We start from the raw sequence: 18,734 nt of genomic DNA, 5'->3' as shown, positions 1-18,734 counted from the left end.
TCTGCCGGAGTTTCCAGTACTTTCTACAGGAAAGTACTAGATGCATCTTTCTTTATCGTCCCCTCTCAAACTTCCATAGGGACCACTCCCTCTGTGACTCCCTTGTGCACTCTTCCCTTCATCGCCCCCCCCCCCCCCCCGCACCTTCAACTGTGGTCGTAGGAGGTGTAATACCTGCACCCACACCTCCTCCCTCACCATAATCCCAAACAGACCTTTCAGGTGAAGCAACACTTCACCTGTACTTCCACATAACTCATTTACTGCATCTGGTGCACCCTCTTTGGCCTTCTCTACATCAGAGAGATCAATGGCAGATTAGGAGATCGCTTCGCCCAGCATCTCCTCCATTTGCAACAAAAGCAATCTCCCTGTAGCCAACCATTTCAATCTGAGTCACACTCTCAAGCTCACGTGTCTGTCCATGGCCTTTTACACTACCCCACCCCGAGCACCTCATTTTTCATCTGGGCACCCTCCAACCTCAGGGCATGAACATTGAATTCACTGCATTCCACTAATCAGCTTGCCTTCCCCCCCCCCTTTAACTAGTCATTCCAGTTCCTACTTCCTTTCTCTTTCCACCTAGCCTAGACTCCTCTCCCTGTGGTCCTCACCCCAACCCCCCCCCCCCACCTATCCAACCCCAATCTTCCACCCTCACCATCTTTCCCCATCTCTCATGTTTCCCCCACACCTTGATGAAGGGCTCTAGCCTGAAACATTGGTGATGTATCTTTACCTTTGCTACATAAAGGCACTGTTTGACCTGGTGAGTTTCTCCAGCATTTGTGTGCTTTTACATTTAACCACAGTGTCAACAGAATCCTGTGTTTTACCTCAAGCTTTTTTAAGTCAGTTGACGTCATTTGATTTTGTAGCATGTCAATTAACTTCTATCTAGCCTGGATATTAAAAAATAATCATGGCTACCATTCCAATGCCTTAACGGCACCAGTGATCAGGACTTGGGTTCAAATCCTGCACTGACTGTAAAGAGTTTGTACTTTCTCCCCATGTCTGCGTGGGTTTTCCCTGGGGGCTCTGGTTTCTTCCCACTGCTCAAAAGGTACTAGGGGTGTAGACTAATCATGTGTAAATTGGGTGGCATGGACTCATGGGCCGAAATGGCCTGTTACCATGCTGTATATCTACATTAACAAAATCCTTCAGAAGTACATATAAAGAATTGATCTTTACTGTCATTGGCATACTAGTGAATCAGTGGATTCGAACCATGCAGTCAAGTGTGTTGAGAAGTAGGCAGGAGAAGGATATATGTTTGTGTCTGAATTAATCAATCATGTTTCATATTTGGAAACAATTTTAAATTCAACCTCTATGGTTGATGGTGCAGGCAGGGAAATGTGTGGTGGGTAAAAATAAATGAGTGGTGCATCGGGAATGTAAAATCACAGTGCTAGGATGTTCTGAAGAGGACATTAATATTAACTTGTAAGAGTTTTTCTGAAGCCAAACTTTTACCAAAAATGAATAATTTTAATTCCAATTCTTGAATGTTTAGCTTTGTAGGATGCTTTAATGGACACCTCAATGTCAATATTCAACTTGGTTAGTTTAAGTTTAATTTTCATTACTTGATTTACTTAACTACATTATTTACTAAACCTGCAAATATTTGCTACATCAAACATGTTGTAGCAAGTTGAAGTTCCCAATAGTTTAAAAATACTCAACATTTTTGACCATTTTTAGAAATAATTTGGCCTTGTCTCTTGCTACAATAGTTGACACAGCTGTTTAAAACAGTGCCATTTTTGGACAATATATGCAATATATTAATTGATGGTCAAACCATTTTGCTATAATAAGTGCTGAAGTATTTTGTAAACTCCATCTTAATTAAAATGTGTATTTCTTAGTATATTGTTACGAGCCGTAAAGACTCAAAAACCCAGCAACAGAAATTCACCAAGACAATGTTTACTTAAACAAAATTGGTTTTATTTTCTAAATACTAAATAATAAGATCAATATTTAATCATCACTGTTACTTAACCTAACCCCGTCGTAATTCTGAGCATACTTTTGTGAAGGTGGTTATTTTTTTCCACTTTATTTACTATTTACTTCTTCAAGTTCATTGGTATTGGGCAGTTTTCAGTACTGTGCACAGAATTAAACAGTTTTTACATTCAACAGTCTCAGGTGCCTTAACTTGTATTCAGACAAGAAAGTCTTTGGTGGGTGCAGAGAGAGGCTTGTTGGACACACAAGCTGATTTCCTTCAATCAGCAACCAAAATGTCTTTCCGAAGAAATTTGCTTTCTTCCAGGTTACAGCAAAGAGCACTTTTCTCCTATTTCAGGAGAAATATAACCAGTCACTACAGAGATTTCGAACTCAACTCAAAACCCTTCTTGAAAAGAGGGTCTTTAGCAGGATTTTCACTCTGCCATTGCACTGACTGCGGCAGCTCTGCACTGACTGCGGCAGCTCTGCACTGACTGCGGCAGCTCTGCACTGACTGCGGCAGCTCTGCACTGACTGCGGCAGCTCTGCACTGACTGCGGCAGCTCTGCACTGACTGCGGCAGCTCTGCACTGACTGCGGCAGCTCTGCACTGACTGCGGCAGCTCTGCACTGACTGCGGCAGCTCTGCACTGACTGCGGCAGCTCTGCACTGACTGCGGCAGCTCTGCACTGACTGCGGCAGCTCTGCACTGACTGCGGCAGCTCTGCACTGACTGCGGCAGCTCTGCACTGACTGCGGCAGCTCTGCACTGACTGCGGCAGCTCTGCACTGACTGCGGCAGCTCTGCACTGACTGCGGCAGCTCTGCACTGACTGCGGCAGCTCTGCACTGACTGCGGCAGCTCTGCACTGACTGCGGCAGCTCTGCACTGACTGCGGCAGCTCTGCACTGACTGCGGCAGCTCTGCACTGACTGCGGCAGCTCTGCACTGACTGCGGCAGCTCTGCACTGACTGCGGCAGCTCTGCACTGACTGCGGCAGCTCTGCACTGACTGCGGCAGCTCTGCACTGACTGCGGCAGCTCTGCACTGACTGCGGCAGCTCTGCACTGACTGCGGCAGCTCTGCACTGACTGCGGCAGCTCTGCACTGACTGCGGCAGCTCTGCACTGACTGCGGCAGCTCTTTCCCCCGCCCCCCCCCCCTTTTTGTTTCTGTTTCAATTCCTGTATGTTTCTGTAATGTGATGTTTGTGAAAAGTGACCTAAACTACCTAATCCTATTCCCCCTTTTAAACATATATTTAATTAATTTATTCCATTACAATATTTTATACAGCAGTTGATAATCAAATGTGCTGCTCTTCCCTTTTGTGGAATCCAGAATTTTCCAAGACCTCAGTTCCAAACATCATAATCAGAGATGCTTCTCTGCTAATGTTCCATTTGAAGCCAACAATTTTCTGTTGTTTGGGGATTCATCAAGGTCACTTTTTGGTGTCTTATGGGTAAAGACTATTAATGATGTTCCAAGTGATCTATTCTTAACTCATTATGTACAGTAAAAACCCTGGTATCTGGCACCAATGGAGATTGAATATATAAACTTTAAAGCATTTTACTTTATTTTCAGTCACATTCTTTGAAAACATTTAACTGTTGCTGCATCTGCAGGTTCCTCCCCTCCACGGAAGTGCTCAAGGCTTACAATAACATTATAATTAACCACACACCCCCATCCAAGTTTAAAAATAAAGCCTCCAACAGGGGTGCCTCTTACTAAGCAGGGATACAGGGACAGTAGCCCCTTTTGCACAGAGCTGTAAAGCCAGCTTTTAATATGTGCCATCTCCATTGCCCCATCTTCTGTCACTTCAAAACTGTATGGGTTATAAAGAATGGCTAAGTATGTTTTTTGTGGCTGCCTCTAGAGTTGTATGCCTTGTATTTTAACAATTTTTATTAACTTGCAGGTAGGAACATTCCTGAAATCGCCAAAATTTCCCATTTGGATACTTGGCAGTGAAACTCATCTAACCGTATTCTTTGCTAAGGTAATTCAAGTACTCTGATACGATTGAATAAACACCATTGTTTATTTTGACTTTTTCCATGTATTTTGAAAAGTATTATTCCCAATTGAGCATTTGTGATATTCAACTACGTGATCAACATTTGTAAAGCCTTAGTGAAAGGAAGATATGCCAGAATCAGTTGGATGAGGGGTGAGTAGTTAGATTGGAATAATTTGGTATCAGTCATCACTGTAGAAGACATTGCTAATATTCCTAAGAGAAGAGATGGGCTATTTTCAAATAGCATTGTAGAACTTGTTTGTTTAAAAATTGGAAGGCATAAAGTTTTATAGAAACTGTGTGGATGAAATAGCTAAAAGCAGACAAGTCGCCAGGACCTGATGAACTTCAGAGGAAGTGGCCGCAGAAACCACTGTAGGAAATGATCCCATTGGTTGAAATATTTCATAATTCGCTGAACTCTGGGAAAGTACAGATGAGAAAATAGCTAATGTGATCTCCTTGCTCAAAACCAGGAGAAAGGCAGGAAACAATAGCCAAGTTATTTTAACAGCTATTTTTGACAAGATGATGGAGGAAATAAATGGACAATAGCTATTGATTTATAAAGCTGGATGTAATTATATCTAGTCTACTTGGATTTATGAAAGGTTAATAATGTTTGATAAATTTGCACAAATTCTTATTGAGGTTTGTAGCAGGCAGAACAGATAACGCAGGGGTGACCAAACCACAGCTCGTGAGCCACATGCATATAATGTGTGGCTCGCAGAAACCTGTTGGCTGAGTCAGGAATGATATGAGCTGGTGCTCACAATGGTAGCTTCAGTGGGTGTGGCTTATGATTTAAAATAATTGGTGTGTTTACCATATATGTACATGTAATGGTCGCTACCTGATTCCCATGAGCCACTCTCCTGCAGCCTGTCTGGGTCGCCTGCAACTTGTGTGGGTCCCTCAGCCGCTGAGCCTCTGGCTGATCTGCCTCCATGGTCACTGTCCTGTAGGATTATCTCCTCTGCTGCTGCTTCTCAATAATGTGATGGTCTCCCCATTTCTGGTCTGTTGCTCCCCAGCCCTCGTGACTGCTTCTGAGCATAAGCACTGCTATCTTGGGCGTGGACCAGTGGTTGCAGGATTTTAGTTTAAAAACACCATTGGCTCCTCTAACAGGCTGTTCAATTCCAGTATGGAGCTGCTGGCATTAAGTCTGGGTGGTTGAATCCTTTGGATTAACGCTGTGTCTATGCTCTCATGGGACACAAACTGCAGCGCTGCAGTAACAGCAGCTCTAGCAGTGCCGTCGGCTGATGCACAAATTAAAACCATGAAATTGGAGGAAGTGTGAGATAGATGAAAAACTGGCTGTCTCACAGAAAAGGAGTTGAATTAAAGGGGTTTTTTTTCAGACTGGGGAATAGTGATTAGTTCTTGGCCTGCAGTTTGACACAAGCAGATCCAACAAATTAAATTAAATATTAAATTCAATAAAATGGTTTTTTTTTAATGGAAAAATAATCAACAAATTAAGGCAAATGTAATTTTGACATTCATTGCAAAAGAGTGAGTTTAAAATTGAGGTTTCGTTGAAATTGTAGAGGGTGTGTGGAAGGCTATCCTCAAATACTGCATACTATTTTGGTCTCCTTGCCAAAAAAATTGGAGTAATATTAGAGGCAGAGAGGTCCTGTTGTAAAGACAAAAGAGCATTTGCTCATATCCAAATGGTTCAAACTTTCCAAGAATTGAGAGGCAAGTCATTTGTAGATACCAAGCTTCTTGTCTACTCAAGTTGCCAAAATATTTTTCAAAATCTGACTTTTCAGGTCATTAATGAACCTGTGGGATGTTAATGGTGTGGGATTTAATTTTGAGAATGTCATAATTCCTTGCCCTGTACCTTAATGGTCAGTGGTTGAATTTTGTGTCTGCCATCTTCCAAGTAAAATATGCTTCAAAAGAAATCTAATGGTAATGAATTTATTGTGCTGCACAATATATATTTGTTTAATTTTGCTAAAGTTGACTAGTAAATAAAAACTAATGGTAAACAAATTCAAAGTTTATGAAACCATTGGTTTGCATAAAATGGTTGAGAGAGACTTGGGACAAATGAAAATGGGGAATAAATGCCATGGCATGTTAAGAATGGAAAAAAATAATTCTAATTTCTGAAAGCAACTATTTAATGATTGCAATTTCTGCTAGAATCTAATTGGATGTTTCAAATTTTGAATGTTGATTCTGTTTGATTTTTGTACTTTGAAAATTATGCAAGATTATCATATTTCAAAATTATAATCTTTACTCAATGCTTGTCAAGTTAATGAGATCATTGCTATTCTTCCTGTTTTTTAAACACTGCTATTGTGAAGTAGTTTTAAGTCTTGCGCTTAATACTTGAAGCTTGCATTTTTTTTGTCACAAACAGTTCAATTTATTTTTGTCTTCAGTATTTTGGAGTATATCCTGAATTTGAGAATTTTTTTCTGAAAGAATTCTTAAAATAAATAGTTGTACTATTCATGCATTCTTATTCACAATTAGATATAGACATTTTTAGGAAATTTGACATTTTTTACTAATTTAATCCTTAACTTTATGTAATGTCTCAATGTATATGGTTAATGTATTGCACAGATTAAGTAGTCCTAATCTTGAAGAACAAAATGTAAAGTATAAATAAACCAAATGGTAGTTCTTAGAAGAGTCTCCAGGATGTCCTAGTAAGCCCAATAGTGCTTTAAAAAAAAACCAGGCAAACTGTGACAGCTGTTATTTCAGACAAAATTGAGTATACTGACAGTGGTGAAATCATTCTGCAGCACTGGGTTTCACTTTTCTTGATTGCATCTCGTTCTTGGGGTAATCTCTTCATGAATGGGTTTTTGATGTTACCGGAAATTGATGAGTTTTGCATCCCTGCACAGTTGCTGTTCATAGTTAGATAGTCTTTCCTCTAGAAGTATCACCTCTGACCTAACTTCAGTTGCTGAAGATTCTTTTTTAGATGTGGGCATTTGGAGAAACACCATAGCCAGAAGCCAAAACATTTTTTAAATTGTGTTGTGACAGTAATGAGGCACAGCTTGTAATGCCATTGATATGTCCTGACTGCAAACCTATATTTTCTGTGTGTCAGTTACTGGGAATAGAGAAAGGAATGGATCTCCATGAAGTTGATTGTTTCTGTTCTACTTTTACCTAACAAAAGAAGCATTGCATCAAGGGTCATCGGCAGATTTTGCATTGCTGTTACTGTGAGGCCCTTAAACATTTTCGTGTGGTATTCTTTCAGCCATTGTTGAACTTTTTTCCAGACAAGGCCTGGGTGACATTAAAAACTTGTGAACTAGATTGTTGAAAGCATTAATTTTTGTATTTAAATTATCGGCACAAAACACAAAACAGGATCCTTTAAACTAGAATGGTTGGGGGGAGGGAACAAAATAGTACAGAGCAGTAAGGAGAAGGTTAGAATGAAAACAATGAAAGTTTGTAGTAAGTATTTGAATATGGATGGGCAGGTGATAGAGAAGGGAAATGCTCTGGAAGAAGATGAAGGGCAATTGTCAGGAAAAGTAAATAATGTTGTTCTTAAAGATGAGGGAAAACAGGGATTAAAAAATGGGAAATCCCTGAAATTCATATATTTTAATGCCAGGAGTATTGTAAAAAAGGTGGATGAGCTGAAGGTGTGGATTGATACTTGGAAGTATGATGTGGTAGCGATTAGTGAGACATGGTTGCAGGAGGGATGTGATTGGCAACTGAATATCCCTGGGTTTCGTTGTTTTAGGTGTGATAGAGTCGGAGGGGCAAGAGGAGGTGGGGTTGCATTGCTTGTCAGGGAAAATATTACAGCGGTGCCTAGGAAGGATAGATTAGAGGGCACATCCACGGAGGCTATTTGGGTGGAACTGAGGAGTAGGAAAGGAGAGGTTACACTTGTAGGGGTGTATTATAGACCACCCGGAGGGGACCGAGACCTAGAGGAGCAAATCTGTAGGGAGATAGTAGATATTTGTGATAAGCACAGGGTTGTAATTATGGGAGATTTTAATTTTCCACATATAGATTGGGAAACACATTCTGTGAAAGGAATGGATGGGTTAGAGTTTGTGAAATGTGTGCAAGATAGTTTTTTACAACAATATGTAGAGGTGCCGACCAGAGAAGGAGCAGTGTTAGATCTACTGTTGGCAAATGGGATGGGTCAAGTGACGGAGGTTAGTGTTGGCGAGCACTTCGGGTCCAGTGATCATAATGCCATCAGCTTCAATGTCATTATGGAAAGAGAGAAATCAGGGCCAAGGATTGAGGTTTTTGATTGGGAAAAAGCTAGATTTGAGGAGATGCGAAAGGACTTGCAGGGTGTGCATTGGGACAATTTGTTTTATGGGCAGGATGTAGTAGAGAGATGGAAGTCTTTTAAAGATCAGATTTTGAGAGTGCAAAAGCTTTATGTTCCTGTTAGGTTAAAAGGAGGGGCAAAAGGTTTGAGAGAGCCGTGGTTTTCAAGGAATATTGGAAACTTGGTTCGAAGAAAAAGGGAGGCGTGCATTAGATATAAGAAGCATGGAGTTAAGGAGATGTTTGAAAGATACATTGAATGTAAGAGGAATCTTAAGAGAGGAATTAGGAAAGCTAAAAGAAGATACGAGAAAACTATGGCAAGCAGGGTGAAAACTAATCCAAAAGAGTTCTACAAATATGTTAATGGTAAGAGGAAAGCTAGAGACAAAATTGGTCCCTTAGAAAATCAGAGTGGAAAACTGTGTGTGGAACCTAGAGAAATGGGGGAGATATTGAACAGTTTCTTTTCTTCGGTATTCACTAAGGAGAAGGATATTGGGAGATGTGGGATAAAAAAAGCAAATTGGGTAAATATGGGGAATATAGAGATTACAAAAGGTGTAGTTTTAAGGCTTTTGAAGAATATAAAGGTGGATAAGTCTCCGGGACATTGAGAGAAGTGAAGGAGGAAATAGCAGAGGCTCTGGCGGTAATTTTTCAAATGTCATTAGATATGGGGATAGTGCCGGAGGATTGGCGCATTGCGCATGTGGTTCCGTTATTTAAAAAGGGTTCAAGGAGGAAGCCTGGCAACTATCGGCATGTAAGTTTGACGTCTGTGGTAGGTAAATTAATGGAGAAAATTCTTAGAGATAGTACTTATAAACATCTGGATAGACAGGGTCTGATCAGGAGCACTCAACATGGATTTGTGGGAGGAAGGTCATGTTTGACCAATCTGATTGAATTTTTTGAAGAGGTGACTAGGAATGTGGATGAGGGTAGCGCAGTGGATGTTGTCTATATGGACTTCAGTAAGGCCTTCGATAAGGTACCACATGGAAGGTTAGTTAGGAAGGTGCAGTCTTTAGGTATAAATTTTGAGATAGTCAAATGGATTGAACATTGGCTGAAAGGGAGAGGCCAGAGAGTGGTAGTGGATAATTGTCTGTCAGGTTGGAGGCCGGTGACCAGTGGTGTGCCTCAAGGATCTGTATTGGGCCCATTGTTGTTCGTTATATACATTAATGATCTAGATGATGGGGTGGTGAATCGGATTAGTAAATATGCAGACGATACTAAGATAGGTGGAATAGTGGATAATGAAGAAGGTTTTCAAGGATTGCAGAGGGATTTGGGCTGCTTAGAAAAGTGGGCTGAAAAATGGCAGATGGAATTTAATGCTGATAAGTGTGAGGTGCTTCATTTTGGTAAGAAGAATCAGAATAGGACATATGTGGTAAATGGGAGAGCATTGAGGAATACAGAAGAGCAGAAAGATTTAGGAGTGACGGTACATCGTTCCCTGAAGGTAGAAACTCACGTGAATAGGGTGGTGAAGAAGGCTTTTAGTATGCTGGCCTTTATCAATCATTGCATGGAATATAGGAGTTGGGAGGTGATGTTGAGATTGTATAAGACGTTGGTGCGGCCTAATTTGGAGTTCTGTGTGCAGTTCTGGTCGCCTAATTATAGGAAGGATATAAACAGAGTGGAGAGAGTGCAGAGAAGGTTTACCAGAATGTTGCCTGGGTTTAAGCATCTGGAGTATGGGGAGAGATTGGACAGATTGGGTCTTTATTCTTTGGAGCGTAGAAGGTTGAGAGGGGATTTGATAGAAGTATTTAAGATTATGAAAGGGATAGACAGAATGGATGTGGATAGACTATTTCTGTTAAGAGGAGGAAAGTTTAAAACAAGAGGACATGAGTTAAGAATTAAGGGGCAGAGGTTTAGAGGTAACATGAGGGGGAACTTCTTTACTCAGAAAGTGGTAGCTGTGTGGAATGATCTTCCGGGAGAAATAGTGGCGGCGGAGTCAATTGTATTATTTAAGAAAAGGTTGGACAGGTATATGGATGAGAGGAAGATGGAGGGTTATGGGCATTGTGCAGGGAGGTGGGATTAGAAAGGGGTGTTTGGTTCGGTGCGGACTAGAAGGGCCTAATGGCCTGTTTCCGTGCTGTAATTGTTATGTTAATTGTTATGTAATAGAAAAGACATGGCATGGTTGGCATAGCGGTTAGTGCAATGCCTTTACATCACCAGCATTTGGGACCAGACCCCTGCGGTTCGAATCCCATGAGGGCTCTGTTTTTTTCCTACCGTTCAAAACGCACTGGGGTGAAGGTTAATGGGATGTAAATTGGGCAACATGGACTTGTGGGCCAAATTGGCCTGTAACAGACGTCAACTTTAAACTGTGGCAGACATTTTTGCTGGCTACATTTCTACCTCCAATGCCTGTCCAAAAATGAAATAAGATTTTGTTTGCAACCTTGCTGTCAAACCTGACAGCAAGTTAAAGTTAAGGTAATCTCTGCACAATCACCAAATTTATGGATTTCCATTTCTGATATCACTAGACTCTGATCTTAGCCGAGGTTTAAAATCTTGTACCTCAACTCTAGTTTTGATTTTTTTTCTGGTAAAATATAGTTAGAGGAAATGATGCTGTCATCGAACAGCATGTAGATGATAAATGTTAGGAATCAAGGATATGTTCTCAAGAAACATGAGATGTAAGGGTACAGGAATGGCGAATAAAACATTTTAAATTATTTTTTCCTGCCATTAAAAACAGGTGATTATTGTATTAGAATTACAAATCTATTAAATGGTTATTGGATACTGAAAAATCTGAAAAGTTGATTTTACGAACTTTCCTATAGGGAAATAAATTTCTCAACATGTATAAACCTTTGCCAAGCATTACTAGCCATGCCAAATTGAATTCATCCTTGATGTTAGGACCAAATTGTCACCTAATAAAATAATGCTTCAGATATAAATTTCTTGTTCTTATTTCAAAATCTACTCAGTGTTGTCCTGCACTGTTATTAGCTCTTCCAGAAGTTGAACCTCCAAGATATCTATGTTCTTATGTTTCTGGTCTCTTGGATTGTTTTTAGATGCCAAGGCACTGTGCTCTGGAATTTGCTCTCAAACATTTTTTCATTAAATCTAACCAAGGTTTTGATCATGTGTCTCTCTATGTGACTTTAAAATGTAACTCCTTCAAGGCATTTTGAACATTATAGCCTCTATATAAAGAAAAGTTCTTTGCACCAAGAAAACTTAAAAGCTCTCCACCATCTCCACTTCACAGTTGATATAGACAGGGTCATGTGCTGCACCCCACTTCCTGGTCAATGACCAGTTCCTTCATTTTGCTGTTATTGATGGAGAAATTATTGACTTGCACTATGCCATTAGATTCTCTATCTCCTTCCTGTACTCTGCCTTAGGCTACAACAGTGGTGCTGTCTGCAAACTTGTAGATGGAATTGTAGACTTTAACCTCACTGTCATGTGTAAAAGGATTACAGTATGGAGATAAATACCAAGCCTTTGGGAGACTGGTGTTCATTATTATAATGGAGGAGTTATCACCCATCCCAAGTAATTGCAGTCTGTAGGTCAGAAAATTGAAGCTTCATTTGTGGAGAAAGGTGAGATCTCAGGAGGAGGCTGTGACTGAGCATCTTTTTGGCATTTCTGGCTGAAAATTCCAGTCTTTAATAGGACATATAGCAGTACAATGCAGGAACAGACATATTAGCCCACCTGTCTGCACTGAACATGATACTGAAATCAAAGTAAATCTCCATTTTCTTTGGGCACCTGCCTACATTTTGCTTATATCTTGAAGAAGGGCTCAAGCCTGAAACATTGGTTATGTATTTGCTACGTAAAGTACACGGATCTGCTGAGTTTCTCCCTCATTGTTTTTCCTTCTCCTTGGATTTTCATTTTTTTTTTGCCAGAGACAAGCCTAAGACTTCAAGGGTACATGATCTCTCTCACTCAGCCCCTCACCTTCCCTAAATCAGGCATGTAATTTCATTGTCCCAGTATGAGATTACAAAAATGGGTTCATCTTTTGAACCGCATAAACGCTGATGATTACTGCTTAATCTGTGATCGCCATCAGCCTGGTTTCAAAATAGCAACGACAACTAAAAACATTTCTGCATTTAAAAAATTGCTTATAATTTGTAAGAGATTGTGTTTCATGGACAATGTAATGATTCCCAGCCAGCAGACTCAACTAACTGACCACAGTGCCCACCGTAATGGGGGCAGCATGGTTGGCGTAGCAGTTAGTGCAGCGCCAGTGATCGGGGCTGGGTTTCAAATCCCGCACTCTTATATTCTTTCTGTGTCGTTTTTTCCTGGGGGCTCCAGTTTCCTCCCACCTATCAAAATGTACGGGGGTGTAGGTTAATTGGGTGTAAGTTGGGCAGCAGGTACTTGTGGGCCAAAATGGCTTGTTATCGTGCTGTATGTCTAAATTTTAAAAAAATAACACCTGAAGAGGCTTTTAGCTTCTCTATAAGAAACCATAAGCACTGGTAAATGGAGAATGACCAGATAAAGAAGTTAATGAACAACAAAGATATCTGCATTGAAAATGACAACTGATTACCTACATAAAGCCACTGTCAAAAAAATTGGGCTAAGAAAGCACTGGAGTGCAAACTATGTTCTGATAACCATGGCTGAGTGATGAAGATTAATGCAGAGATCCCACAGATGCCATAAATATGACTCTCCAATAATTGAAATCTGTCAGAAATCTGTCTCCGGTGTGGGTCAAAGGGAATGTGGTCAACAGTGTGTTCCTTAATCATCTCCCAATGGCTATAGAACAGTTCTCCAGATCACTCTGAATTTCATCCATCTTGGTGCACATTAGCTTGATCTCCACTCTATGTGACAACTCCTGCAATTATTTTATTTCAAATTTGAGATCACTATTATTCACCTCTTTCTTTAGAATTCACCACAGGATCCTAAGTATTATTCCATCCAGCTTTATTACCATTCAGTTACACTGCCGCATTCTGATTTTAAATGTACCCTAGAGTTGGAAAGGATATTTCCTTTAAACAAGTTGCTTTTATCCTGTAAATCCTTGGTGAGCTTACGGGAAGGAACCGTCTTGGCATACCACATTCTGTAGAGATGTTAGCTATTCCAAATAACTTTTTCTGGCAAGTTGTAGACCTTTGATAGATATTGGCTAAATTTATTGAAGAATATTGTCTGCTGTAAATGCCAACTTGGTTATTTTTTTTGATCACAAGCTTGGCCGTAAATGTTTCCTCTTCTAGGGCCATGACAAGTTTTTTGCATCCTCACGAGTTACCGGAGAGGTCCCATAAGACTTGAGAGTGGCTAATGTACCTTTTAAAAAGAGGGAAAAAGGATAATCCTGGAAATTATAGGCCAACATCCCATAAGTGATAGGGGAAGAATTTGGAAAGGATAGGATCTGTGCACATTTGGAAAATAGTGGTCAGATTGGGGCTTCTAGGTACACATGAACATGAAAGTGATTGAGGGATATCTACAGATTTCAAGTAGCAGTTTTTAGCTTGATTTTGACATGTTTGCCACAGATGTGGGCTGAAGGCAGCTTTCTGTGCTGTACTGTTCTATGTTCAATGCTGCTGAGGTGCTTCATAGATTGATCAAGGCCATGGAAAATAATTAATTGACAACATTCACTGTGTATAAATCCATTGAGGTAATTGGGAGTATGAACTAAAAACTTGCCCTTTCAACAATGTCAATACTTTGAATTTGAAATGATGGTGCAGTATTGTGGTAATGTAAAATTGTTAACAGTCAATTACTCTGCAAGCAGACAGCAAGGACCGGCATCTGTAAATGTGCATAAACAGAATATTACAGCACAGTATAGGCCATTTGGCCACAATGTTGTGCCAACCTACTAAAGGTCAGTATGGTTAGCGTAGCAGTTTGCACAACCTTGTTAAAGCACCAGCGATCAGGACCGGGATTCGAATTCTGCACTGTCTATAAAGAGTTTGTTTGTTCTTCCTGTGTCTGCATGGGTTTTCCCCAGAGTTCCAGTTTGCTCCTACCCTTCAAAATGTACCAGTGTGTAGGTTAATCCAGTGTAATTGGGTGTCACAGATTTGTGGGCCAAAAGAGCCACAATGTATGTCTACATTTAAAAAATCAAAATCTTCCCTACCTCACATCCTTAACCCTTTTTCTTGCATCCATGGGTCTATCTAAGAGACTGTTAAATGTCCTTATTGTACCGGTCTCCTTCAACATCCCTGGCAATGCATTCCAGGCACCTACTATTTTTTTTTAATCCCCCTGATGTCTCCACTAGCATTCCTCCCCTCACTTTATACAGATGCCTTACTACTGTCTTCCCAGGTAGAAGTGCTGGCTTTTCACTCTTTCTATGCCACTCATGATCTTGTAGACCTCCAAGTCATCTGTCATCCTTCGCTCCAAAGAGAAAGGTCCTAGCTCTGTTAACTTTGCCTTGTATGACATGTTCTCCAATCCAATCCAGACAACATCTTCAAAGTTTCCACATTTTGCACAGCAACCTTGCGATCTATGGATTTGGATGTTTTTCATACTGTTAAGAATCCTGCAAGTAACCATGTACTCCACTTACAAGTTTGACCTTCCAAGTTGCATCACTTCACACAATCTGTCACTTCTCTGCCCAATTCTGCATCCTGTCTATGACATTCTTCATTATCCTGTTACGAGCCCAAAGGACCCCAAAACCCAGCAGCAATAGACATTCACCAAGACAAGTAGCTACTGAAACAAATGTTGTTTTTAATTATCTTTAAACATGAAAACAGAATCAAACTTTAACTTATCTCTATTAAATTAACTAAACTCAATTTAACCCCCTTCTAATTCTAAGCACACGTGTATGTGACATGTGTATAAATGTAAGAAAAGTTCTTTGATTCACAGTTCAATCTCTCTTATTCTTCCAAGTTCTCTGGTTGCAGCCAATTCTTATACTGTGCACAGAATTTAACATGTATAAAGTTCACCAGGCTTTGGTGCTTGAAAGGTAAATGTTTACTGCTCTGGAAGGTTCTTGTAGGGTTTGCAGAGAGAGATTTGTTGTTCCAGGATTTCCACAACTGAGGTACCACCATTAGTCACCTCAATGTCTTGCTAATGAAACTTGCCCCATCAGGGTTCTCCAGATGATAATCTTTTTCTTTCAGGTTATCACAGAGTTCCTTTCTGTTCCACTTATTCCCAAGAGAAACATCAGACAGATAGCACTTCCAGCCATCTGCCACTCTGGAATTTTCTGTTTCAGTTCCAACAAGCTTCCCCTGCTTGTTTCAGTTGTCTGTCTCTCTCTCTCTCTCTCCAACTCAGACTGCAAGAAAGCCCATGTGATTCTCTCACTTGCAAGCCCCCTGACCTTCTCCAGCAAACAATAGAAGTTAGTCTTTTTGATCAAACTGTTGACTTCAGGTAAACAAAAACCCAGGAGTGACCTTTCTGTGCACTCTGTCAAAACCCTTGCAAAGAGCTTTTAACAGCCAGAGTATCTCCTGCTTGTTGCTTTAATGACCTCATTTCAATTAGCACCTACTTGTGAAATGTGCACAGAATTCTCCATAGTTTCTGTAAAGTTACTGAATACGAATTCTTCAATATTTAAAATAAGATCTGTTTTAAAGTGTGTATGTATGTAACCTACTCTAATTTTACCAATTTATCTCCCAAATATTCCATTACAATCCACAACACCTCCAACCTTCATGTCATATGCTAACTTTCTGACCCATTCACTTCTTCATTCAGATCATTTATAAATATGTCACTTCCTCAAAAAAATTCAATTAGGCTTATAAGGCATGACCTGCCCCTCACAAAGCCATGCTGTCTATTTCTGAGAAGACAACATTTCTCTTGATGCTTGTAAATCCTGTCCCTAAGAATCCTTTTCAATAGTTTGCTACCACTGCCATAAGACTCACTCGTCAAAATTCCCTGGATTCTCCCTATTACCTTTTCTAAACAAGGGCACTACATTTTTCATTCTAAAATCCTTCGGTACCTCCCCTGTGGCCAGGGAGGTCGCAAAGATTATTGTCAGCAATTAAATGGGGAAAAAAAACCAGATTGTGTCATGGTTTGCGTAGCGGTTCGTGCAATACTCTTACAATGCCAGTGATCGGGGACAGGGTTTGAATCCTGCACTGTCTGAAAGGAGTTTTCCCCATATCTGCATGTGTTTCCTCCAGGTACTCCAGTTTCCTCCCACCATTCAAAACACACTGAGGATTGTAAGTCAATTGGGTATAATTAGGCAGCACTATGGGCCAAAAGGGCCTGTTGCCGTGCTGTATGTCTAATTTTGTTTTAATTTTTTAAAATTATAAGTACTCGTGTTGATCTGCTCTTTTGGAGGATGTGGTGTTACAATTTTCACAAGAAATCAACATTAGATTTAATAATTTGACATAATTCAATATTCATACTAGTTATAAAAATATTGATGAGCCCTGTTGAATAAAATGTAAAGGAAATTTAAATCACAATTATTGATGAATAAGCTCTGTTGCTATGGGATCGAGTTTATTTCACGATTTTCATTATTTAATGTTTGATATTTCAGATTTTACTGCAATCCCATTTGCATATTCTATTTTGTTTCCTTTCTCTAAAATGTTTTAAACTGTAAAATGTAGCTATTTTCTGGTTTGCCACATGAAATAATTCTTCAACTTCTGTTGCTGAATGTCATAAATCAACAGTGGTGACATCTTGATTCCAAATCAGTTAATAGACGTTGAGCAGTTTTCTTCAAGTTCAGTGCCCCTTTATTGCTGAACAATCACTTCATCTTAAGTGATCCACTGAAATTTTTTATAGGTTTTCAATCAATTTTTAAAAAAATGACATTTGTTTTGTGGCAATACAAGAATATTACAAATTTTTGAAGGTATAGCAAAACCAAAAATGAACCAAATACATCACTGCCTGGCTCTATGTCATGTTGATTTTTTTTTAAATATGTTCATGCAGAATCATGAGTAGCTTAAGGTATCTGCATAAGGTAGTCTTAAAATATGTATAATTCTGACCTCTTGAGAAATGAATGAAATGTGAAGAGAACACTATTACAATCAAATGATATCCTACATATTCTGCAATATAATATATCAATTTGGATTCATTATGTCTGAATTGTCCCTTCAAGCTTTTTACACTGAAGCACAGTTTAGGGAGATTAAAATTTCTGTCCTAGTTTTCTTTACAATTCAACCTACAACCTCTTAGAATCTAATTTGGATCTTTGAGGCTGTCTTTTTTTTTCACTCGGGTGCAATGTGCTGGGATATTTTTAATGATGTAGAATGGGTGTGGAGTTGACGATTTTAGGGTGTTTATGCTTGCCTTAAGACCGCAGAGCCCACCTCACTGACAAAAGACAAAGGAGGAAAAACCCAACCCCAACCAACCAATTTTCCCTTGCAACCGTGTCTGCCTATCCCGCATCGGACTTGTCAGCCACAAACGAGCCTGCAGCTGACGTGGACATTACCCCTCCATAAATCTTCGTCCGTGAAGCCAAGCCAAAGAAGAAATGGCAATTTGTATGTATAGAACTGGGTCCAAAAGTCTGTTTCTCAAAATTAGCTCAGACTTTTTGTTACCTGGAGACGTACTATTCTCTGCATGGAAACAGGCTCTTTGGCCTAACTTACCCATGTTGACAAAGCTAGTCCCATCTACTAGTCCCTATCCCTCTAAACATTTGATATTCACATTTCTGTCTATCCTATCTAAATGCCAATTGAATGTTACTTTTGCCCTGCTTCTGCCATTTCATTTCGTAGTTCTTTCTATATGCTCACACTCTGTGTGAAGAAAGTGCCCTTTGGGACCCTTTTAAAATCTTTCCCCTCCCCCCCCATCAATTTAAATGTATGCCCTCAAATTTTGCATTTACCCCACCGTTGGATAAAGACCATGACTGTTTACCCTATCTATGCCCCTCATAATTTTATAAACCGTTATCAGGTCTTCCTCTGCCTCCAACACTTCAGGGAGAAAATCCTCGTCTCTCCATCTCTTTCATATAATTCAAGTCTGTTATTCCAGGTAACTTTGCCATGAATCTTTTCTTCATTCTTCATAGCTTAATGATGTCTTTCCTATAGGTGGGTGACCAAAACTGGATATAATACTCAAAATGTCGTCTCACCAATGACCAATATAGATGCATCTTTGTATCTCTTTTGATTGACATACTATTTTTATTTTGTGTTTCCCTCTTAATATGCATAAGAAATTCTGAGTAAAGTTTTTGATTTATTCTACTGCAAAATCTGATTTAGTACGCATGTAACTTGCATTGGAAGTATTACAACTTGCAGGTCCTGATCAATCAAAAAATCAATGTGTTGTTTTTTTTGGATGAAAT

At 39.8% G+C, this 18,734-nt stretch overlaps 1 protein-coding gene across 2 annotated transcripts in view; it reads left to right on the top strand.

Annotated features, from left to right (window-relative positions):
- The window catches only part of mindy3 (MINDY lysine 48 deubiquitinase 3), a 133,751-nt gene that overhangs the window by 32,086 nt on the left and 82,931 nt on the right, over nucleotides 1-18,734 (top strand). For both annotated transcript variants that reach the window (XM_069914332.1, XM_069914333.1), the window contains exon 10: nucleotides 3,908-3,988. In XM_069914332.1, the coding sequence (XP_069770433.1) occupies nucleotides 3,908-3,988 (81 nt within the window). The remainder of the gene's footprint in view (nucleotides 1-3,907; nucleotides 3,989-18,734) is intronic.

The sequence above is a fragment of the Narcine bancroftii genome, chromosome 1 (genome assembly GCF_036971445.1).
Source record: "Narcine bancroftii isolate sNarBan1 chromosome 1, sNarBan1.hap1, whole genome shotgun sequence".
NCBI classification, from domain to species: Eukaryota; Metazoa; Chordata; class Chondrichthyes; order Torpediniformes; family Narcinidae; genus Narcine; species Narcine bancroftii.
This window is presented reverse-complemented; position numbering and strand designations above follow the sequence as displayed.